The sequence below is a fragment of the Polypterus senegalus genome, chromosome 4 (assembly GCF_016835505.1).
Source record: "Polypterus senegalus isolate Bchr_013 chromosome 4, ASM1683550v1, whole genome shotgun sequence".
NCBI classification, from domain to species: Eukaryota; Metazoa; Chordata; class Cladistia; order Polypteriformes; family Polypteridae; genus Polypterus; species Polypterus senegalus.
Window position 1 is genome coordinate 73,482,786 of NC_053157.1, and position 25,106 is coordinate 73,507,891.

Here is a 25,106-nt window from a genome sequence, read left to right on the forward strand (position 1 = left end):
ACGGTAAGTGTTCGGCAAGGCAGCTGAAGCGCTGCATTATGGGATCTGTAGTTTATTGTGTTACCAGCGCTTCATATACCCGGCTTTAATAACAATAATACAGTATATAAAATGATCTCGGGCGGATATAATTACACGCGGGCGGATGTGGCCCTGCCCTTGAGTTTGACACATATGGACTAAATAGAACTTGAAAAGATATATTTTTCAAATGTGATCGCAATTCAGATAGAGTTGACGCACTACAGCCTGCATGCCTCAATAAGTCATCCTCCCCTCGCTCTTACTTTTTTACCGTTCATCTAATGAATACACTGAGTATGGCTTTACCAAAACAATCATTGATGGCGAATAAAGTATCCATTATTCGAGTATGTAGATCGGGATATATATATATATATACATATATATATATACCCGCGTATTGCAGCGGAGAAGTAGTGTGTTAAAAAAGCTATGAAAAGAAAAGGGAACATTTTAAAAATAACGTAACATGACTGTCAATTATACAGTATTTGTTTTGTGAGTGTTACTGAGTGTTGCTGTCATCAAGGATTTGATTATCATTATTTCTTTCAATCAGGTTCGTATTTGTAGGATGTGTTGTGTTCAAGTTACATTCCGTGTTTGTCAATCGTTGTAAAGATGACAGGTTTCATTCATCGATTCGTTTCTTACTGCATCAATAAACAGCTCGTCTTCTTCTTTATCTGAGACCTGACACACTGCATGCACGGGTTTTTTTTACACTGTCTTCCTTTAGCGGGACATTGACTTTTTCCAACGTGTGCTTTGTTTCCGCAGTAGTTGGATTTATGAATATGCTTGTATGTATCAACGCTTCATATTTTTGCTGCCTTTTCAATTGTGTAATTCGGTTTTGTTCAGCGCTCTTTGGAACTGTTGCTTTTATCTGTGCACTGCGTCAGTTCACGTGAGCCACTCGGTGTACATGCATCGAAGGTTCCCAGCTGTGCTGGTGCCATCTCGTGCTATGTCCATGGCTGTATTTAATGTTACCTTAGTCCTGGCACTTAAAACTTTCTCTCGCAGTTTCGCTGAGTTTGTGTCAAACACCACCCTGACCATCTCATCTTCCTCTCCATAAGCACAGTCCTTCACCCGTGAATATTTAGTGGCAGTTTGCTATTGGATTGCCGCTGACGGACGGCCTTATATGGGCAGGCACTAAATTACAAACGCCAGCGCAGCCTGTCTATGAACTTAATTTAAAGTGTAGGTTTACATCGTGCTTTGTTTCCGAAGTAGCAGAACTCATGAATATGGTTGTATATGTCACTCGCCGCTTCTTATTGTTTCGCTGCCTTCTCAATTATATAATGCATGTTTTCTTAAGCGCTTTTTTGAGGTCTTCCTGGTTTTCTATGTACTGCGTGATTACGTGGGAGGCGTGATGATGTCACACGAAACTCCGCCCCCACGGCGTTGAAGCTCATCTCCATTACAGTAAATGGAGAAAAACTGCTTCCAGTTATGACCATTACGCGTAGAATTTCGATATTAAACCTGCCCAACTTTTGTAAGGAAGCTGTAAGGTATGAACCTGCCAAATTTCAGCCTTCCACCCACACGGGAAGTTGGAGAATTAGTGATGAGTCAGTGAGTGAGTGAGTCAGTGAGTGAGTGAGTGAGGGCTTTGCCTTTTATTAGTATAGATTATAAAATAGCTTTTACATGTCATTTTAAATTAAAAAAAAAAAAGTATTATGAGATTCAGCCATTTTAAAAGAAGACCAGCTGCTACCTTTGTAATAACCTTTCACCCCAAACCCAAGAGTGTAAATTGCCTCTTGAAAGACCAAATTACAGTAAACTGTTTGTGCCACATGGCTGGTTTTGTTTGATTTATTTCCATATTTTTTGAGAACTCACACAGGTGAATTGAAAATGTATCTTTACCTTGATAAAAATAGTACCAGCAAAATGCAATAAAATGATTATTTCTAGATTCTTTTTGTTGTCATATACATGCATCGGTAACACGAAAGGCATGTTTTCATTTATCGAAACTCAAAAAGGATGTATTTTGTAAGTTTTTATACCTTTATTTTCCGATGGAGCCCGATTGGGTTCATTGTAAAACGCCAGGATTGGCTAAATGTTTTTTTTTTTTGTAAAAAAATAGAAGTTTTGACCACAATGTAGCGAATGCATATATACCATGTTCAAGAAGAACCTTGACTTGAAAAATACCAAACTTATCCTATAACATACTTGATTCTATTATTAATTCTTAATTTAATTTCTTGTGTGCAACCCTTAAGTTGATATGCTTAACACTTGTTCATATTAACCATTGATAATGTAATACATTTAATGCTGGTACAATACATAGCTTTAGAAATAATTCACTGAAGTTCACATACTTTCTTTGTGGTTTGTGTAATATCTCCAAGGCTGCGCTGGTGTTTGGTACAATATAGTACAACTGTCTCACAGTGCATACTCCACAATGTCTGCATAAATTTTCCCACTAATCCAGTTTCTTCTTGTATTGAAAATCATGCAGCTTACAGTTATTGACAGTTCAAATTTGCTCTTTCTGACTAAGTGAAAGTTACTATGTGCTGCAGTGGACATTTTTAAATGACTGTGTTTGCTTATGTTTTATCAATTTTACATCCTATTCATATTCTTATATTGATGAAACCTTTTACTGCCTGCGGGATTGTGGGTAATTATGCATGCTTTCATTTGCTTGTGCAAATTTTATTTCAGAATTGCCACATTTTTTATTGTGTTCTTCAGGGTCATGACCAGAGCTCTACTTTAGCTCAGCACTCTGCAGAGCTGACATTACCAAAGCACAGCCCTTTACACAGAGATTTGCTACGCTATGCAAAACTGATGGAATGGCTGAAGATCACACAACATGAAAAATATGAAGGATTAACTGGGGTAAGTGAAGATGTACTAAATAAATATTTCCAGGATCATTTAACATAATATTCTTGCACATAAGTGAAGAAAATTAACAGTACTGAATTGAAATTTAAAAAAGCATAAACAATATAATTATAATTAAGGAATTGCCACCCATCATCCATTATCAGACGCTTTATGCAGGAAAGGGCTAAGGAAATTCTGGGCTTATCCAAACAGCAAGAGAAGTAAAGAGAAGGGTCAGTCCATTGCACTGAACTCTCATAAAAATATTAAAACAAGCAGGGTGCATTTGCCAACCAACCTATTGGATTGTACAGTTTTTCCTTTAACTCTTAAAGGATAGCAAAGTAACTTGAAGAAACCCAAGTGAACAAAGGATGAATACAGTATATGAAGTCTATACACATTGTATTCCACTTAGGAGTCCCGTTGGCATATCTATGGTGTGGCAGTGACATCATCCACCACCTCACAATACTGTTGTATAAGGTCATAATAATTTTTTTTTAAATTAATCTAAGAATAGACATCCAACTGTTTCTTAAACACTTTTTCCAGATCACTGCCACAGGGAAGCGGAGTCAGAATTTTTAGTAAGAGAACAGTCAGATGAAAGGATGCAGTTGCCTTTATAGATTAAAAAGTTATGTCTCCTAAGTGTGAAGTGACAGATAAAGTGATATTATTTTAAACTTTTATGTCAATAGAAAATAATTATTATTTAGATTAATTAAGCAACTAGTTCATGATTACTTTTTCAGGCAATATATTTTCTCACCAATGTTTTAGAGATTGTGCTTATGCTTTAGAGAACATTCTGTTTCAGCAATGATGTTTCTTTACTTTTTATTATGCAGAATTATGTTGACTACATTTCAAGACTATATGAAAGAGAGATCAAAGACTTCTTTGAGGTTGCAAAAATTAAAATGACTGGCACAACCAAAGAAGGAAAAAAATTTGGTAAGAGATTTTTAGTTAAATCTCCAGCTGCTAATTAGTACTTACCTGAAGTCCACTTGTCTTTATTTAACTAAACATATATGCTGTATTTGTCTAAGTAAACAATTTGTGGTGTTTGAGATTCCACGTGGTGATATGCTCTTGTCTGAAACTGTGATACACTCCTGAACCTAAAATGAGGCTGTCAGTACTTATTTTATATGTTCATCTTCCCTTGACCTTTCCATTGTAACAGAGCAGCAATGCACCCACGTAACTGCCATTGCATGGAAGAATGTAAAGAACAGCCTTTCTAGAAGCAAGTTCTGATTCCTAGCAAAATACTTTTTGTAAGTGGCAGTCCTAAGACTCCTGTCTTGTATTCAGGCTTGATTCTGTACCCTTTTTTTGAATTTTGAGTCCTACTTTTACCAAGGGTACCTGTTGCATGAAATTGACTATACTCACGGCCATAGCACCTAGCAAGCACTTGATAAACACATCTTCTTTCAACTTTGCTTCTCTCTTTTCACTTCACATCTACAGATGGCCTTCATTTGCATAAACCAGCACACCTCATTTCTCTGTCTGATCACAGTCAGTGCTGTGACGAAACAGGGGATGCTGTGTATTACAATGTGCCCCTCACTGCAGTATTTTTAATATACTGTATGTATGTATGTTTATGTGTGTGTATGTATTTATATATTTTATACAGTGTATTTTTGTATATTGTAAAAAGAATTGGGTGCTTTTTGAGGAAAAAAAAAATATCAAAAAGCAAATAAAAAGGGAAAAAAATGCCAATTAACTGATAGAGTCAAACCGAAATTGAGGTGAATCTATAGCTGATGGAGAGTCTGCTTTTCAAAAGTAATAAGCTAACAGGACAGTACTTTTGAGTGAGAAAAAGTAATTACCGTTAGTAACTTTTTGTTGGTAGACATTTTTCAAACTTACTGTATACTGAGATAGTACTAATTGTAGGATTTCATGCTGAATGGAGAGTTTAGATTTTTAGTTTACATTTTGTCCCTAGCATTGTGTACATGTAATGATCATGTTCTGCCCATGTATGGATGGATTTTTCTGGGTGCTCCTGTTTTGTTCCCACACCCAAAGATGTGCATGTTAATAGGTGACTCTAAATTAACTGTGTCCTGTAATAGACGGGTACCTCCTGTAGAGCTGACCCTGAACTGGATCAGTAGGTTAAAAAAAAGATAATTACTTTAAAACACTATTCTTTGAGTAAATGACAATACAATATTCCAGTGGGCACCAAAGCTTACAGTAAAAATAGTTTTGCAAGTTGTAAATGAAAAAGCTCAAAGTGACAAATGCAGTGTACTTAAGTATCTAGTAACTAAATCTTCATACACAAAATTACTAATGCAAGAACAGTTTACAGCAGATTCAAAAGTAATATTGCCTTTTAACAACAAAGTATTAAGTATAGAAATCAGATAGCAAAGAGTAGTGTAAAATACTTAACCCAAACATGACTGATCATGCTGATCACTCTAAGGATTTATATTTATATTCAAAGAATGGTTTAATAGCCATTGAGAGGGAGCTAAAATTAAGAACATCCATCCATCCATCCATTATCCAACCCGCTATATCCTAACACAGGATCACGGGGTCTGCTGGAGCCAATCCCAGCCAACACAGGGTACAAGGCAGGAACAAATCCTGGGCAGGACGCCAGCCCACCACAGAAAATTAAGAACAGATAATCATAAGTAATACAGTAATATACAATATTAAGTACTAACTTTAGTGACATTTAAAAGAGATGTGGAGTAACGCAGACTTTTATTTTCAGTATATACAATGTTGTTTTTTGGCTAAAAAGGTTTTAAATATTGTAGTCTATTTTATTGATTTGTGTGTGTGTTTTTTTTATTTTATAATTCTAAAATGCAGTTTCCCTTTCGAGCAATGGAAGATGCATTTCTTTGCCTTATGTATCAGGTATATATATATATATATATATATATATAATATACATGATATTAATCTGTCCAGTTAGGAAGCATAAGTGATTGTGAATCAATTTCACCTGGTTTGGTGCAAATGAAAGTGACAACAGGTGCACTGGAGAGGCAACAGCAAGACAACCAAAAACAGATTCCATGAGGGTGGCATGTTCTCATAGCCCATCACTGTGCAGTTTGATTGACATTCACCAGAGAATACCACAATTGGTAGTTCCACCATTGGTACACTGTTTTCTTCACATGTGAGAGCAGGTTTTCACTAAGCATCTGTGACAGATGTGAAGGAGTCTGCAGATACCATGATGGACGTTATGCAGCCTGCAACATCATCCTGTATGACCAGTTTGGTGGTGGATTAGTGATTGTCTGGGGAGGCATATCCTTGAAGGGTCACACAGACCTCCACGTGGTAGGTAACCATATCCTGACTGCTGTTAGGTACCAGGATGAAATACTCTGATCCATTATAAGACCTTATACTGGTGCAGTGGGCTCTGGGTTTGTCCTGGGGCAGGACAATGCCCGGCCTCATGTGTCCAGAGGTATGTAGGCAGTTCTTGGATGGCAAAGGCAGTGATGCCATGGACTGGCCCACTCACTCCCTAAATCTTTCGTTCATCGAGAGCCAATGTATGGTTTAAGTGTTCCCTTAATTTTTTTGAGCAGTGTTTATAGTTCAAGTTCACTTATAAACTTCCATATTTGTCAGAACTATACAAATCTTAGTAAACCTGTACTATGCTGCTTAGAAATGCATTTAACACTAATATTTAATAGCTTGCATACATTGTAATAACTCTTTGCTATAAAAGCTTATTTCTTTGCAGCTTTGAGAAAGCAAATTATGTTAACATTTTTGAATTTTATACTTGTGTTTCTGCCTTCAAAGCTAATTTGTTAATATATTTGTTTTTCTAAAACTAACTTCTAACTTTTTTGCTGCATGATTTTTGTGTGATACGTTTTTGCTAACCTGTCTTTGTCTTTGGTGCCTACAATCTAATCTTACTGCTACAGCTACACTTCCTCGGAAAGAAAGTGCTGTCAAACAAGAAACTGAGAGTAAGTAGTCCTGCCGCTGTAATCTGCAGCACCCCTCCCCTTTTATGATTCATCTTCCTTTAATCTACTTTATTTTGAAACACAACTGGCATGCTGGTGGGTGTATTGTGAATTATTTATATTTATTTTACTTAAATATGCAAGGGTTTAAGGGTAATATAAACAGCATAGACTAAATAGTCACAGGAAACATGTGTGGTTCTTCAAAGATCTATATTTGTACATAACTTTTGCTCATTAATATATGATTACTGGTTGTGGCTATTGCATAGTATCATGGAGAAGGATTGTTTATAAGCTTGCATGGTAAAATTTCACTTGCATGTTTTCTTATTTGTTTTAAAATATCTAATATTGCAATAATAGATCATGGTAAAGGGTTATACTTTTGGGTCATTTTAAATCTCTTTAATTTTTGGTATGTTAAATCATTTTTTATTTTGGCCATGAAACATAGGGTGCATTAACTGTACAATCTGAGTCTAACCAAATGGTACTAGTTACGTGATATGGACAAAAGTATTGGGACATCTGACCATTACATCGACATGGACTTTAATGACATTGCATTCAAATACATTGACTTTAATGTGGTCCCCCCTTTGCAGCTATAGCAGCTTCCACTCTTCTTGAAAGTCTTTCCACAAGATTGTGGAGTGTCTCTGTGGGAATTTATGCCCATTCATTCTGTAGAGCATTTATGAGTTCAGATACTGATGTTGGACGAGAAGACCTAGCTTGCAATCTCCATTCCAGTTCATCCCAAAGGTGTTCGTTGGGGTTGAGGTCAGGGCTCTGTGTGAGCCAATCAGGTTCTTCACACACCAAATTCATCCAACCATGTCTTTATGGACCTTGTTTTGTGTACTGGGGCACAATCATGCTGGAATAGAAAAGGACCTTCCCCAAACTGTTTCACACAGCTGGAAGCATAACGTTGTGCAAAATGTCTCGGTATGCTGAATCATTAGGATTGCCCTTCACTGGAAGTAAGGAGCTTAGCCCAAACTCTGAAAAACAACAGCCCCACACCATTATACCCCCTCCACCAAACTTCACAGTTGGCACAATGCACTCAGGCTGGTAATGTTCTCCCGGCATCTGCCAAACCCAGACTCCCCCATCTGACTGCCAAATAGAGAAGCGTGATTTGTCACTCTATAGAACATGTTTCCACTGCTCCACAGTCCAGGGGCGCTAGGTAAGCTTTACACCACTCCATCCATTGCTTGGCATTGGATTTGGTGATGTGATGCTTGCATGCAGGAGCTCTGCCATGGAAACCCATTCTCTGATGGTATGGGGTTGCATGAGTGCGTGTGGCATGGGCAGCTTGCATGTCTGGAAAGGCACCATCAATGCAGAAAAATATATAGGTTCTAGAACAACATATGCTCCCATCCAGACGTCATCTCTTTCAGGGAAGACCCTGCATTTTTCAACAAGATAATGCCAGACCACATTCTGCATCAATCACAACATCATGGCTGCATAGGAGAAGGATCCGGATACTGAAATGGCCAATCTGCAGTCCAGATCTTTCACCTATAGAGAACATTTGGCGCATCATAAAGAGGAAGGTGCGACAAAGAAGGCCCAAGACGATTGAACAGTTAGAGGCCTGTATTAGACAAGAATGGGAGAGCATTCCTATTTCTAAACTTGAGAAACTGGTCTCCTCGGTCCCCAGACGTCTGTTGAGCGTTGTAAGAAGAAGGGGAGATGCCACACAGTGGTGAAAATGGCCTTGTCCCAACTTTTTTGGGATTTGTTGACACCATGAAATTCTGAATCAACATATTTTTCTCTTAAAATGATACATTTTCTCAGTTTAAACTTTTGTTCGGTGATTTATGTTCTATTCTGAATAAAATATTAGAAGTTGGCACCTCCACATCATTGCATTCAGTTTTTATTCACGATTTGTATAGTGTCCCAACTTTTTTGGAATCCGGTTTGTACATCTGTGGCAGTGGGTCTGATTGAAACACATGAATTCAATAATTAATAGGTGTGTCCCAATACTTTTGTCCATATAGTGTATATGTGAAAAGTAGGAGTCACATTTCTTGATGTTGATCAGTATGCTCATTTAATTTCTTTCAGATGTTTCTTTGTGTATTTCTGTGCTATCAGTAATATGCCCTTTCTGCATGTTTGGATTTCAAATCATTCCAATTCCCGTATAAATATCCTTTGATATAAGAAACAATGAAATTGTTAAAGTTGTGTCAAATACTCATCAACTCTATTTGTTTACCCCTTTATTATTTAAAATATGATAATTCTATAGAAAACAATTGCTATATCAGTACTATATGTGAAGGAGCATCTGTGCCCATATTGTAAATTGATTTTACCAAAAAATGCAAAATTTGTTTAAATATATTAACTCCCAGAGTGAAATTACATTTCTAAGCTTGAAACTGCATTCAGTTCTTTTATATGGAAATGGATTCACATATTGACCGTACCAGATTGTAAAATATCTGCAACATAATTAGCATTTGGTTAGCACCACATGATGTAGTGTTAATGCACCTAATGTCTATCGATTAATGAATCTGTTTCTCCTCACTTGTCAAAACGAACAATGATATTTAAAAACTTCAGCTTTTAACAGTGCATTTTTAAATTATTTCCAGGTTTGCATGGAAGTTCAGGAAAGCTCACTGGTTCAACCTCCAGTCTTAATAAACTGTCGATCCAAGGTTCAGCAAGCCGTAGATCCCAGTCTTCATCCCTTTTAGACATGGGCAATATGTCTGCTTCAGATCTGGATGTTGCAGACAGAACTAAGTTTGACAAGGTTAGTGTGACTGTTCAGATTTTTTGTATGACATCTTTGCATTTTTTTGTTTCATGAATCAGAAATAAGCTAATAATATTGCTCTGTACTTTATAACTGCACATAGAAAATTTGTATTTATTTGAGTGATCACAGGAACTTTTTTTTACTGGCAGTCTCATTGTAGAGTCGTATTTGTACTTTTCATTTGAGCAATATATTTTTTAAACAAGATAGTTATTTTTAGTAGAAGACTGGACATAATAGCCAATCATATTTAAAGAATGTGTATATAGTATTGTAGAAATTAAATTATAATGAATTTTATAACTTTTTTTTCTTTTAGATATTTGAACAAGTACTAAGTGAGCTGGAGCCACTTTGTCTAGCAGAGCAAGATTTTATTAGCAAATTTTTTAAACTTCAGCAGCATCCCACTGTGCCGGGAACCACAGTAAGACTGTCTCCCAATTTCATGTACTAATATGTCGGCCTTCTCCATTTATCTTGAGTGTGTTATTTAGTATATTCATGGAAATCCAGCTCCTGTCTCAGCAGCACAGAGCAGGAGCAAAACCTGAAAGGGCACTGTTCCAATACAGGAGACCCTCTCACCAAGTTAGGGCACTTGTTACAATAAACAATTTTTGAAAGTGGTAGTATAACTCAAAATGCACAGAGAGAGAATTTGCAAACTAAAAACAGACCATGCCAGTGCCTGTATTCTAACCATTTTAATCTAGAAATAAGAAAATCATTGCTAACCATTGTGTCACCATGCCACCAACATCATAGTGCTTTTTTGTTTATTGTGACTTTTAAAACCTATTGGCTGCACCAATGATTTAGGTGTGTTAAAATAAAGAGGGTGAATAATTGGGCAATCAGTTATTTTGTGTTTAATAATGGTAATACTTTTGGATCAACTTGTTCTTTTTTTGATGATCAGTGTCAAAACAGTCTAATTAAATTCACTGTGGTGGAAGAAAATCTATTCAAGTAGTGTAAAAAGTTTTCATAAGCACTGTCAACTGAGAATACATAATGTGCTGTGCAAACTTTCATTTAATTCTCTCTCTTTTTAATTGCTGGATTGTGGATGGCCTTGGGTTATTGAGATATTGTTATGTTACACATAGAGAAAGTTAACAGATTTCTGCAGAACTGAAATGTGTGCTTGATAAATAAATGCATTTTTCAATACCTTCATAATTGATTAAATCAAAATATTTTAAAAGAGTTAATAGTCCTTTTTAACTTTAATCCTTAATTGATGTTTTGTTGTCAATTACACCAGCTGTTTATTTCAACATACTACACCAGCTTACTAACCTAATATTCACAGTTTAGGGTAGAATTATGATTACAGTTTCTAGTCATACTATCAGGTTATAATATGTTTTATCTGGTTGTACTGAAAAGCTACAAAATTCACACTGAATGTCCGGATTGTGAAATGTTGATTTGTTTTTTATTTTTCAAGGGACATTTTGTTGTTTCCAATGGTAATTTTCAGTTCTTACATTTATTGAGGTTGAGTATGGCCTTTAACATAAACAAAATATGAATATTCCATATATAGTGTAGCATAAATTGCATTTTACTTTTTATCTTAAAAGGTTGAAGGAGAAGATGTTGATGGCATAATGCTTTCAAAACAATCTGGTATTGGAGGAGAAAGAACACAGTCTGGTACATCGGAGTAAGCTTTAACATTTTTGACCTTTTTTTAACAGAAATGTTATCAACCTAGAGAAAAACATTTCGGCAGATTTTTAAAGTGAAAGTTTGAAGTTAATTTGTTCGTAAACGGCTTTGGATGCAACTTAAATATTGTGCTGATTTCAAAACACATTCTACGTTTTCAGCATTTAAATCTGTAACTAAATTAATCTCACAATTATTTTTTTTCACTCCTGTTTCAATATCACTTGCTTTCAAACATCTACAGATCCATGTATGATGCTGAATATAACCTTAAACAACATGGAAAATTAAAAACAGGCATAACTGACTATAGGGAATGACAAGGAGGCTAGTTTATAAATTTTTATGTTTTTAGTTTGATAACAACCTGAGTCTGTGCAAGCTCTGCAGATCTTTCTTTCAAGAGTACAGTCAGTTATTCCTAAGTATCCAGGTGTGGTGCTTCAAACATCTGTTCAGATTAACTACTGGGTCACAAATACAGTAGATCAGAAGTACTGTTATACTTTTATTTAAAAGTAAAAAAATCAATAGCTGGATGTATCATTATGGTTTGATTACGCAACAGTTGATGCTTTGTACTCTCCACTCAAAGCTCCCGGAAGTCATGTTTGATTAAATTGATTAACTGTTTGTGTTAATATTGCATTTTCTTCTTTTGAATTTCTTGGTTTTCTTATTGTGCATTAAGTTTTTTAATGTCTCTGAGCCAGGTGAGGTAATGGCATGTCATTTATGTGCTATTCCTGCCTTTCAGTAGAAGTTGCCAGAATAAGCTCTAACTTTCTGTTAGTGTCAGCAGGTTAAGAAAATAGTTTAAGATTTTAATAATATATTTGTATTCATTTTGTTTTTAATTTCACAGGAAGGACATGGTCAGAATGATGATGAATAAAATTTTTCATTGTATAGAGGTGGAGCTTAATAATCTCATTGCACTTGGTGATAAGATTGACAGCTTTAATTCTTTATATATGCTTGTAAAGATGAGCCATCATGTTTGGACAGCGGAAAATGTTGATCCAGCTTCTTATCTAAGCACAACACTTGGAAATGTGTTGGTCACAGTTAAAAGGAACTTCGACAAATGCATTGTAAGAACTTTATATAAGCTTACATAAAATTCAGAGGGTTGTATTAGTCTGCCTGTAAGTTTATATGTATCAGATTCTCATCATATAAACAGGAATATGAAATGTACATATATAATATAGTATATTGGTGCATGGATTTTGATCCTGGCAAACAATTTAGTTAAGTAAACACTACTATAAAAACAAGTGAATCACAATTTTCATTCTCCTCATGAGTTGATGAACTTCAGCTATACTCATTCATAAAACATAAGGATGCAGCAAATCCAAAATACAGCAGCAAACATTATTACAAGAATTAGGAAACAAGTTTTTACTTACCAAGATAACTTAAAGTCCATGGAAAATGCATGCTAGTTTATTTCAATATTGAATTTTGATTTCATAGAGAATCTGTGAAGTTCATTTGAAGGTGCCAAAAAATAATTACGTATTCATTTTATTAATAGCATTTTACACAAAAATTCAGATTCAGTTTTTGGTATAAAATGTTTTTTGCAAATTATCCACAAAATGGATCATTGCTTGTGGCCATTTCTATAAAGCCATCTTCACACTACACAACGTTTCTGGCTGTTTTGATTCATACCCTTCATTTACAGAATCGTAGAGCGTCGTTGCAAAGTTTGAAATGCTTACCAGCCAAAATCATGTACAGTGCCACTTGCCTAACATACTGTATGTAGTTTGGAACCTTTTCTGCTATATTGTAATTCTTTTTCTTCATTTTTAGAATATCATTTTTAGTAAAGTATTGTAGCCTATGTAGAAATGCATTTAATGTTTAAAAATACCTTATGGTAATAGATGCACATTATAGTTTACAACATTATCCCCAACACGATTGTTGCAATTAATTACACATATATTAGCTTCACAATACCTTCTAATAACACATTTATATTTATAAATGTTGAAGGAATAGGTTATTTGTGGTGCCATCTGCCCTCTACATTTTGAACTATCATTCACCTTATTGTGCAAAAGCAAGACAAACTATGAAGAAAATTCACAGTTCTCTTTTAAAACAACTTATAGTTCTGACAGTAAGTTTAAGTTAAGGTACTTCTTTAGAGTGCATAGAGGCTCATTAGAAAGCATTCAATCTCTGACAAATGATTTTCTAAGTTCCTCTTAAATAATAAAGACATACAGTTGGGTTAACATGCCCATTCTGTGTTAAATTTAATCATTCTTATTAAAATTTATGCCTACCTTGCTCACATGGTATGGTTTGATTACATGTAATTCTTCAGTTTTAGACAGTGAAAGAATGGGCACTGCTTTATTGCTTAACCTTTTATTAATTGATTATGAAGCTTATTTACATTTTAAAGAGTACCATTTCAATCTTCTTGCAGACTTTGGGGTTTGAGGAACCCTATATCTTTATTTGCATTTGTGTCCACATCAACAAAACCAAACAAAACCAAAAAGGCCCTGTGTAGATGAATATGTAAGGGCAGATCTGAACGAGGCCTGATTGGCTATGGTTCTGCCTGACATCTGTTGCTGTACCTGTACAGGCTCAAGCTTGTTTTGATGCTGTATATGATGTAAGCAAATAAAGAAATAAACAAATAATTAAGTCAAAGAGCCTGTATAAAGAAAAACAAAACTTGTGTGGTTGAAACTGGCAGCACAATTACCATTTGTGCAGTGTAAATGTGTGGTCCCTTTAGTTATATTACATTTAGTGGAAGTTCCTCTGTGTTATTGGAAATTTTATACATGTACATCTGTTGTTGTTGTGTTTTGAGGAACATAATACTTTACTGAAATACAGATTTAGTGAATTTAAAATTTGAAAGTGGATCATTTAGTGTGAAAAATTTGCACACTTCTACAAAGTTTCCATAGTGACGCCTAAAGAAAAAAGCAACAGATTCACTCTCTGCAAATGAATACAAATGTAGGTGTGGTAAAAGTAGTTTACATTGTGTTACCAGCCAACGTGGACCCTGAGAAGATTATCACCACATCATGATTGCAGCATGCTACCACATTCCTTAAGTAATCTATAGCTTTTTTTGGATACTTTGTACATTCACAAAATGAATAATCTTAAAAGGTTCCTTTAAAATTCAAAGTGGAGTATTAGCATTGTGAGATAGATCTTTCTGGAAACCTTGTGTCAGTTCTAATATAATTTAAATGTTTTTCCAAGTTTCCAGTTTTTTTTTATTATTACAGTGTCTAAAACATTCCATTAGGTTTAATTGTTCTGTGAATTGTCCTGGTTTAGACTAATGTTTCTGTGTTTGTATAAATCTTTTTGACTGCTGTCCTATTTAAAACTGCTGCTTACCTCATATTGCTGACTCTTTTTTTATAATATTTGCATATTACATCATTAGAGATCTGTTTTATATTAGTCTGATCTTATTAATGTTTTGCCATTGTATTTGTACTGTGCTGGATAGACCTTTTAGCAGCAGCTTTAAAATATTCTCCTATTTCAGTTTTAACATTTTCTGTATTTGTATTAATGTTTCAAAAATACTTTGTCAGCCTTCTTTTACATATTGTGCATTTTACATGTAATTTTCTTGTATTTTTCAGTCAGCTCAGATAAGGCAAATGGAGGAAGTAAAGATCTCAAAGAAAAGCAAAGTTGGAATTCTTCCATTTGTGACTGGATTTGAAGAGTTTGCTGAGCTTGCAGAGACTATCTTTAGAAATTCAGAGAGGAGAGGAGATCTTGACAAGGCTTATGTGAAACTCATCCGAGCTGTATATTTGAATGGTAAGAAATAAGTGTACCATACTATTTCTTTAAGCTGGCAACATGGCTAGACATATTGTTAATCCATGTTGCAAATCTGTATGAAGAAAAATGGCAAATCGTTAGTTGTTTGCAGTAAAAACCTGCTTTTAAATCTGGGAATATGCAGTAAAGAGGTATTGATATCAATTTCAAAACTTTTTTGCACTTGTGTCCGTTCATCAAAATTAGCCACTATTTAAGAATTGAAAAGAGAATTTGCCTAGTAGATACAATTTTGGAAATATTGATAACTTACTTATTTGCTTACTCCTCTGTGCTACACCCAAACAATTCTAGCCCAGTTTTTAACTCCCAATTTTGTTTGGTCAGCTTCCATATCATTTATTCATCTTTTCCCGAGTCTGTCCTCTGGTGGCATCCGTATGGTTATTCGAAATAAATATTTTATTTTATGCACCTACCTTCAGCCATTCTAGCATTGAGGCTTGTTCGTTAATTACCCTTTGTTTCACTCACTATATATGTTTTATTGTCTAGGTCCTGTAGCTCCTTATTCTTTCTGGCTGTTTGGGATCCTCCATTATTTATAAGGCAAAAAATTCTAAGGATGTTCATTTCTCATCTGCTTTTGGAATTCCTCATTGGTGATGGATATTATTCATGCTTCTGTACCATATGTCTCTACTAATGATGAGCGAAGCCCATGGAGTTCGCTTCACAAAATGTTTGTGAAGTCAATAGGGAATGAGGAACTGAACAAGTTTTGCGTGGGTTATAATGGTGCAGTGGTTTTTAAATGTCCTGGGGGTTAGGAATGGATCTGCCAAGTATACTGCACCAATTATTATGGCCAAATATGTAATCTGAGCTGTGAGGCAGCAGTACTACTAATCTTTATGCCAGGCCTCAAACAATAAAAGACACAGATGGAAGTTATACCACAAAGTGATGTAATGGGACAGGCTCGATCCATTGTTTGTCGCAGCTCCAGACACAGCTAGAATGTCTGTTTTATTTCTAATTTATCTGTACAGATAATTTAATCAAAAAGAGACATACCCCTTGAAAATAGTAATAAACCTTTTTTTGTTATTGTCCTGTGTTTTGTGATAAGTGGAGGAGAAGGGCTTCTTTAACGCTTGTTTTCGTATGTAGCTAGGCACGTGCCTATTTTGCATGCACAATTAGTCATGTGGTGCTATGCTTTTAGCATACAGGGATCAGTGTTATACATCCAGTGGCAGTACTTGTAATATTTTTATTATGGTAAGCTAATGTACATGTCAAGTCAAAATACCACAAGTTTTTTGGTTACTTTTTTAAATGCACCAGAGGTAGAAATCTAGCAGAGTTTTCCACCCTTTGTGGCATTGGAACCATTGGTGAAAATAGTGTGGTTAAAGACTGGGGAAAATGTTGTGCAGCACTGTCAAGTGCAATACAGCCCTGTGATGTCATGCTGACCTCACAAAGCATCATGAGGCACTTGGGGAAAAAATGTTCGCCTAAACAGCTGCACAATGAATTTGCTGGAAAATATGAACACCAGCAAACACTGCCAAATTTCACTGATCAACTGTAGTCACTACCAGTCTCATTAGTGTTTTGTATATGGTCAGCTTTAAAATTCTGCTGAGGTCGTGAGCTTTGAAAACATTTTCCAAACTTAAAGAAACAGTCCATCCAAAAATAATACATAAAAAATACGTTGCTTACCCTGTTTAGTTTGTGTGGTGACCATAAAAAAAATTTTAGTCTCATGTTTTTCTGGAGAAAGTACACAACAAAGATCTAATTGAATGGGACCCATTGGTGCCTAATGCTGGACAATGGCAAATGATGTGCAAAATGTCCATGTAAAAAAGAAAGAAAAAATTATTGTGTAACTCATGTTGCATAATCCATATGTCCATTATCCATTTGTATGTGTAGAATATTTAAGATACATGCCTTTTTTTGATAAAATATTATTGATACCTACTTCTGGAAAACTTAGCTTACAATATAAAACAGGAAAGGCACATTCCCATAATGCAATGCTTTTGAAGATCAGCCTCTTCCCTTCATTCATTGGTCAAGAATTTTGTCATTTTATGCTTCATTTTTAAAGTAAAATCGAACTTTTAATGGTAAAGCTGTGAATTGTATTACAGTATCAATACACTTTTTCATGTTTTCAGTTGAAAAGGTTGCCACTGAAAGTCAGAAGACCCCTAGAGATGTTGTCATGATGGAAAACTTCCATCACATTTTTTCCACACTGTCTCGTCTGAAGATTTCATGTCTTGAAGCAGAAAGAAAGGAAGCTAAGCAGAAATATACTGATCATCTGCAAAGTTATGTAATCTACTCTTTGGGCCAGCCTTTAGAAAAACTGAATGTGAGTGCATTTCTTAATTTTAAAAATATGCTTAATTTACTAAAATCAGGACATGGTTACTATTGCAGAATTGGTTAGGATTTTTTAATTATAAATCCAAACAGTACATAGCAGTATATTTAGTTTATTTCTTTTTTTTCTGTAATCCTGTAGATTTAAAAAGCTTTTTAAATATGTTTTTTATTGTCAAGACTGCTGTTTCGGAGTAAAGGAGTGAAAACTGTTGGAATTGCAAATCCATATTGGCAGTACTAATATTCCTAACCACAATAACTAACAAATAACTCAGTATGTAAAATGAAGGACTCTGTATATTCAGAGAAAAAGAAACATTACTGTGCCTTGCTTGTATCTTATAAAATACATACTGTATACTTTCAGTGCTTTCGTTTGAGAGAAACCAGTTAAACTGCTTTTTATGTTACCACACTGCCTGTTTCTCTTTCTCTGAGCAGATTTGTGCATAAGTGTCTAATTCCGACATGTAATTAATTAACTCCTACAGCTTTTAGCTGATTCCTCATGATATTGTAGAGATTCAGATATTTATGTCCCAGGATTAAATGTTTTTTATTTCTGATATCCAAGTATTGGTATTTTTTAAGTTTTATATTTTTATATTGGCTATTTAGAAAGTGCTTTTGTTGTTGTTGTTTCTTCTGTTTATAAAGCGTTTAAAGTTGTATTGTCAAATATATTTCCCAAAAGTTTAAAAATTTGCTGTCATTTTTAGCATTTCTTTGAGGGTGTGGAGGCTCGTGTGGCTCAGGGAATTCGGGAGGATGAAGTGAGTTATCAACTGGCCTTTAATAAACAAGAATTACGCAAAGTTATCAAGGAGTATCCTGGAAAGGAGGTGAAAAAGGGACTAGACAACCTTTACAAAAAAGTTGATAAACATCTCTGTGAGGAGGAGAATCTGTTACAGGTAACTTTGACTTTTGTACCAGCTTGTCTACTATACAGCTTTAGTTTTACTATCTTATGCATCATTAAAATACATGCATTTAGATCTGACAAGTGACATAAAAATAAGTAGCTAATTATACACATCCCTTAAAGAGCCATTCTTATACCTGTAGTTTTAGATAGGTTTATTTTATTTTGCAGGTTACTGATTAGCATCTTTAATGCTTTTGACTACTGCAAAACAAAAGTATTTAGAATTTGTTTTGCATTTAAGATATTTAGTTATTTAATCTGATAACTTCAAATGTGCTCATATCTGCCTAATTTCTAACTTCTGCATTTTTAATAGTAAGTACCCGTCTCTTCATTATTCTGGGCTATTTGAGACTAGCAAGTAGAAAGCTGGTATTTAAACAAGCAAACAGTGAACCTTACATGAGATAGAAAAAATAATTGTAGACAGCACTGTGTATAGTGCTGCCTCACATTTTTAGCAGATCAGGTATTGTCTTCAGCAACTGGCTGTGAGAAGTCTAAACATACTCCTCTGTGTCTGCATGTCATGGAGATGCGTCTGTGTTAGATTCATTGGTGATTAACTGTGGAACAGTGAGGGTGGTATGCTCTGGGGTGGACAGACACTCTGTAAACTAAGTTCCTGTCTTGCATCTAGTGCTGTGGGGATGGATTATGCCCAGTTAATGTGTGGATAGCAGAAAGTAGAATTGTGGAGGTTGAGAAGATATGTTGGAACTACAGAATACTTAATAAAACATTCTTTAGTAGTCAAGACAGGAGATAAGCCTAAATCCAGGTAGCTCCAATTATTGTCACCAGTCCACTGCTGTATCATGATTTCAAAAGTACAGTTTGTCAGAGGACTCCTTGTAATTACACTGTGCTTAAACAAGATTATGGGCATACAGTACATCGTTAAATATATTTGTGGAAATTTGGTATAATCATATTAAAATAGCCTAATGAATCTACTGTAATTCAAGCAAAAGAAAGCACTAAATGCTAACTCTTTTTATATGGTGCATTTCATTAACCCCAAATCAACGAGTTTGTAACATGCAATACAACACAATTGACGTACATGGTAAACAATAAATAGGGCTTATAGAAAAATTAGACTGTTAGTACATGAGAGTAGAATGATTATAATGTAATAAACGATACAGCTGAATTGTCATCAGTAGCTATGGGTATATACTAGGAGTGCAGATTGTCAGGGACCTCATAATATGATTTTATAATGTATAGATCACAATATGATATTGCTTTGTAATGTTTTTAAGTGTTCATTATTGTCATACAATTCCTTGTTGTAATAAAATGTATTTTCCTTTTATTTGATTTAATTTAAACTTCCCTTTTTTGGTGAAATGAGTCAGTCTATTACAACTACTACAACTTTTTTTCAACTGAGAAAATAGATTTTGCACATGTCAGCAGATTCCACAGTAAAACTGTGACTACTCGGTTACTGTGCATAACACACAAATTGGATACATTTAGTTCTGGGTCATTCCTTTCAAGATATGATCTTATATTTGTATTAGAGGTGTCAATCAGTAAGTGAGTTACAAAAGTTTCACAGATAGTTCGAACACATAAAAATGTTATTTTTAAAATGACATTAACATATTTACAAAACTTTCTTATGCAAGCAAAATGTGTTGAATACTCACCATTTTGCAAATACTGATAAAGTTTATATGTTCGTGAACCATTTAGTGGTGACATGCTGTGATGTTTCACATGCCCTTTTCTTGCTTCCCTGCTTTCTCTTTGGTTACATCATTTTGTGAGCAGGGAGAGCTCAAAGCTCCTGTCCTTTGGAGTTAAAGAGATGGGTCTAGTTGTAGTTTACAGGAGTACTCCATTTAAACACAAAAGTACATGCAAATCACATGTTTCGTGATTCTTTTCTGTAGCATTGTGTGAGCTAAGCAGTTGTTTGGCTTAAAGGTGGACAGAACATTTGGTATCAGAATCTTCACAGTAGTGCACCATCAATGTGAACATTAATGCATCCTGTTAAGCAAGTACAGTTGTTAATACCTCAGTTAATTAAATAAATATGTTTCATGATTTTACTTTGTTTTAAGAAACTTGTACAGTGCTGGTTATTTAATAACGATTTGGCATTTCAACCATGGGTCGTTGTTTCCCAGAAATGGTGATTTTCTGTTTAAATAGAATTGCACCGCTTTGACCAACAGTTGGTGTCCAGGTAACATGAATGTGTTTAATCAGACCTATTTCATATATGAAAGTGTGCGCAAAGGTGTGATACTCATTGTAATTGCACATTCTCTAAAACACAGTGTTTTAATGCAGTAGTTAGCTCAGAAGAAACATTCATTGACATGCAGAGATTTTTTGGTGGGCAGTGACTCAAAGGTGGAGAAGAGACACTTTCCAGGAGAAGGTTTGAAACATTGTATTAGAGCATCAACATCACAGATCAGTGCCTGCTAGTAAAATATATTAGTTTTTTTTTGTTTTTAAATTACATTTTTATATTTTTGAGTTCCCCTTTAATTTCTATACCATCTGTCATAATGCAAAGTGCTGCAAACACCAGCACATTGTGTGAAACACAACTTGAATTACAGGACAGGATATGAGAGTACAAAGCATTGCGGTAGTTCCTTTTGCTTTAATACGATCCCATACAGCTGGCATGGCGAGACTCAGTGATCATTGTGAAATACCCGTTCAGTCAATAAGTTTACATTGAAAAGCTCCTGTAGCTAAATACCCAAGTATGGGCAGAAATTGTAAAGGAGCAGGTAAAGCACAATTACTCAAAGTCTGCCTTTTTAAAGCCGGTGCCAGTTCAGCACACAGCTCCAAGAGGACAGCTCTTGGAATCGAAATCAACTTAGAAGCCAGTCATCCTCATCATCATCTATAAATATGTGCTCTTTTCTAATTCTTTATTTGCAATATCTTCTTGCAATGCTAAAGCTGCTATGGTAGTTGGAATAGTCTAATCCTCCGTCATGGATTGGAATATGAAAAAGAAAGGTAAACAACACAGAAACAGTAGCACTGCTTTATTCTTTTTTGTCCATTTTTCTAACAGGTTGTGTGGCATTCTATGCAGGATGAGTTCATTCGGCAGTATAAACACTTTGTTGGATTAATTGGTCGCTGCTATCCCGGATCTGGCATTACAATGGATTTCACAATTCAGGATATTCTTGAGTATTTTTCAAGCATCGCCCAGTCTCATTGATTCTGTATCAGAAGATGTAAAGCATGCAGAAGGTGTCGTGCTGGTTGTTAATAAACTGCTTGATTCAGACACAGCTTGGAATGGGAAGACTGTGCAATCTACTTATTCACGCTACCTTTCTACTTTATTTTTGCTTATTGTTTATACATTATTAGGGAAGATGTCAAGTAGCAGATTTCTTGCTTTACTACTAGACACCTGTTAAATGCATTAATTTTATATTTTGTTGTTTTGTGTTATGCATATGTACATAGAACACTATCAGGTTACCCTAAGAAATTACTTAAAGTGATTACAATTATTTTCTTTAGTTAACATTATACTTGGTATTTAGATGGCATTTATATGTTTTAAGACTACAATTAAAATAGAACACTAGTTAAAAATTATGTACAGCTCAGATACAGTATGCCAATTTTCATTCAGCATATTTTAATTAATTTATTACTAACGACCCTCCTGTGACCCTAAATTGGATTAAGTGTGTGTGAGAATTTTATAACTAATAGCATTAAAATGTGAATCCTTGTAAAATAAAAAAAAAGTGCCACTGAGTTGTAAAAGTTTTTTTTTTTTTAATCTAAGCTTATAGTTGTAAGTACAAGTTTCATGAAATACCTTGAATTCAGGAATATCACAATGATAACTTTTTTTTTTTTAAGACACTATCATCATCTGCATTTTTAATTATAAATCCTGTAGCACTGTTTCGTGTTTTATCTCTGTGACATCCCTTTTTTTTGTTTGCACTTTAATATTTTATTAATTCATGCCTTTTAAACAACCCTTTAATTGTCTTTTCTTAAAACTGTAATTCGGACTAAGCCGTAAGGGATGTTAACGGTGTGAATTATGGAGCCTTGCCAGCTGGCATGAGACAGAAGAGCTGAAAGTGTCTTCTTGTTCTGGATGACTGCAATCTTGAAGATGTCTTTTTAAAATAGTTTTAGAGGACAAAAAATGTATTGCGTGAATGAATTGAATTTGTAGGAATGTGTGATGCCCAGTTTGCCCACAGCTAGCATGCTCCTCTTCAACGTGGAACATCGATAGGACTGGGCTGAGTGAAGACACGGAACATCACAGAGTGCTTAGTGCTTTAATTTATCAATTTAGGAAAGTCAATAAATCTACAATAAAATCTTTGTGGTGATAAAAACCAGGAAAAGAGGGTCCTTCCATACATGAAAATCCAAGGATAAAACTATGCATCATTCCCCCCACTATCTAACCACCACAATCTCTTGCCAGCCGAATGCTTCTGTCTCCCTTCTTCTCCCCAGATCAACCTTTGAGTCATTCAGTGCTTGAGCTCGAGCTCGGACACTAACAGCTGCGGTCCCTTTATCTGTCTCCCAACCACCATATCCTGGGATGGTCTGAGTTGGACCTCCATCATCCTTCCACCAATACGGATTCTTGCAGGACCCCTGCAGTACTCGATCACACCCTGCTCCTCCTTGGTGCTCAGCAGGAGTGCCATTCCTCTTGCCTCTCTCCTCCGTACTGCCTCACCCTCTCACCATCTCAAGCTCCTTTTATACGATTGTGGGTAAAGGTGCCTTAAGTACACCCTGTGGGTTGTTAATGAGGAAGTTGGCTCAACTGATCATGCTTTCACATGCAAATGCAATTTACTCACTCCAGGGCCACACAGCTTTACTGCTACACACTCCTACACCTGCGGAGCCCAGATTGACTGGTTTTATAAAAAACTTGCGTACTTGAACATATCCCAAATGCACAGCACCATAGAGTGTGTGACAGCCACCCACAGTATCTTATTTAGTATATTTACATAATGATAAACAATGCTGAATAACAAGAATATTTAGTAATTGTCCTCAGTCTTGTTTTTCTATTTTATGGTTCAATACATTTTTTACTTGTACAACTGTATTCTAAAACCTTAGCTGATTCTATGATTCTCTGCTCATCTGCTTCATGTTGAAAGCCACACCGGGTGATATTAAATACTGTTGTTAGCCCGGTAGACATATTAGCGTCCTCCCAGCCTTTTCTTCAACCTGGAGATTATTTCCATTGAGGCTACACGTCTGGTCATTAGGATTGTGTCGCAAAGAAAGAGTTATAAAATTGTGCCCTGAACACTAAAATAAAGTACATCTTCACTAACGCATAAATAGGCATTCTGTGTGATGCCAGTTTATTTGGTGCCAATATCTGTTCATGTAAGCAAGTTTTTTCTTTGTCATTTTGCTAAATATTTATTAAAGATAACTATACCAGTCTGTGTGAGTCTTTGTATTGAAAAAAAAAAAACTGAAAATAAACCAAAAGTAGACATTTTGTTGTCAGGCTGATATTGACTTATTTATAAATAAATTGGATACTTGTGGGTGAAACATCTAACTAAATATGAAAATGAAAGTGTCTCTTCTGTTTGACTTTGCCAGCATCTATTTATACTACCTCTCAAACTCAAAAGATCTGTTTTGCAAAGTAAACTCTTCATATCTTATAATTATTTAATGAAAACTGCCTGAAACTAAATGTAAATGTTTGGTTTAATAAGGTAAAAATTTCAGTGATAGTTTTCAGTTGAGTGTTGGAGCCCAAAACCTGGTGTATACTTGCCACGTGAAAGTGGCATGCAGACCGCACAACAAAGCGTGCATGTGGTGAGCGACCAAAACGCATTCATACTTGTTATGGCCCATTCAATTGCCACATTGATACTCTCCTCTAGTCAAAGTGACAGTGTGTGGTCAGAGTTGCATAGTTAACAATGTCACAACAGAGAACGTGAGACTCGGCTGATGGAAGAAGTACTGTGTGCCTGCCATTACTGACTTTAAGAAGAAGAAAAGTAGAGTGTCAGACCTATTGACCAAAAGCACTGAAGGAAGGGTGAGTGTAATATTCTCATGAGTGGGGGTACTGCATGATGAGCTGATGAATTTCAAATATTTGTGTATGTATTCCATGCATTTTGATGTCCAGTTGCATCGTATTCAGCCCTTTGTTTACACCGATGTGACCAGCCTGTCCTCGAAAGTCATCATTCATCTCCAAGTCTGATGCCATTTTGGCCACACAGGTACCTAAGTATACACTAGGCTTAAGGAACTTCATTGTTAAGAGGGTTAGAAGTTTGACACCACAAACTAGTGTTGCCAGACCTTAGTGCAGCAGGACAACTTGGGGATATGAGAAGACCACTGATGAAGTCTGCATGGGTTGTTCTCTGGCTGCTGCACTTTTCCCACTTTTATATCCTAAGGAAGTGCAGGTGAAGTTGAGTAAAAATTCTAAGCTGAACCAGTTTGAGTGGTGGTGTTGGACTGGGCACTGCCAAAACCTTCACCCCACTCC

General features: G+C 35.5%; 1 protein-coding gene across 7 annotated transcripts in view; it reads left to right on the forward strand.

Annotated features, from left to right (window-relative positions):
* The window catches only part of exoc1 (exocyst complex component 1), a 75,647-nt gene extending 51,627 nt beyond the window's left edge, over nt 1-24,020 (forward strand). For 4 of the 7 annotated variants that reach the window (XM_039750879.1, XM_039750880.1, XM_039750882.1 and 1 more), the window contains 11 exons: nt 2,770-2,919; nt 3,765-3,870; nt 6,870-6,914; nt 9,560-9,723; nt 10,049-10,156; nt 11,322-11,404; nt 12,275-12,503; nt 15,066-15,249; nt 17,412-17,611; nt 18,345-18,539; nt 21,618-24,020. In XM_039750879.1, the coding sequence (XP_039606813.1) occupies nt 2,770-2,919; nt 3,765-3,870; nt 6,870-6,914; nt 9,560-9,723; nt 10,049-10,156; nt 11,322-11,404; nt 12,275-12,503; nt 15,066-15,249; nt 17,412-17,611; nt 18,345-18,539; nt 21,618-21,770 (1,617 nt within the window). In that variant the 3' untranslated portion in view covers nt 21,771-24,020. The remainder of the gene's footprint in view (nt 1-2,769; nt 2,920-3,764; nt 3,871-6,869; nt 6,915-9,559; nt 9,724-10,048; nt 10,157-11,321; nt 11,405-12,274; nt 12,504-15,065; nt 15,250-17,411; nt 17,612-18,344; nt 18,540-21,617) is intronic. The other 3 variants (XM_039750881.1, XM_039750884.1, XM_039750885.1) reach the window with 1 other exon arrangement.
* Nucleotides 24,021-25,106: the final 1,086 nt, after the last annotated feature.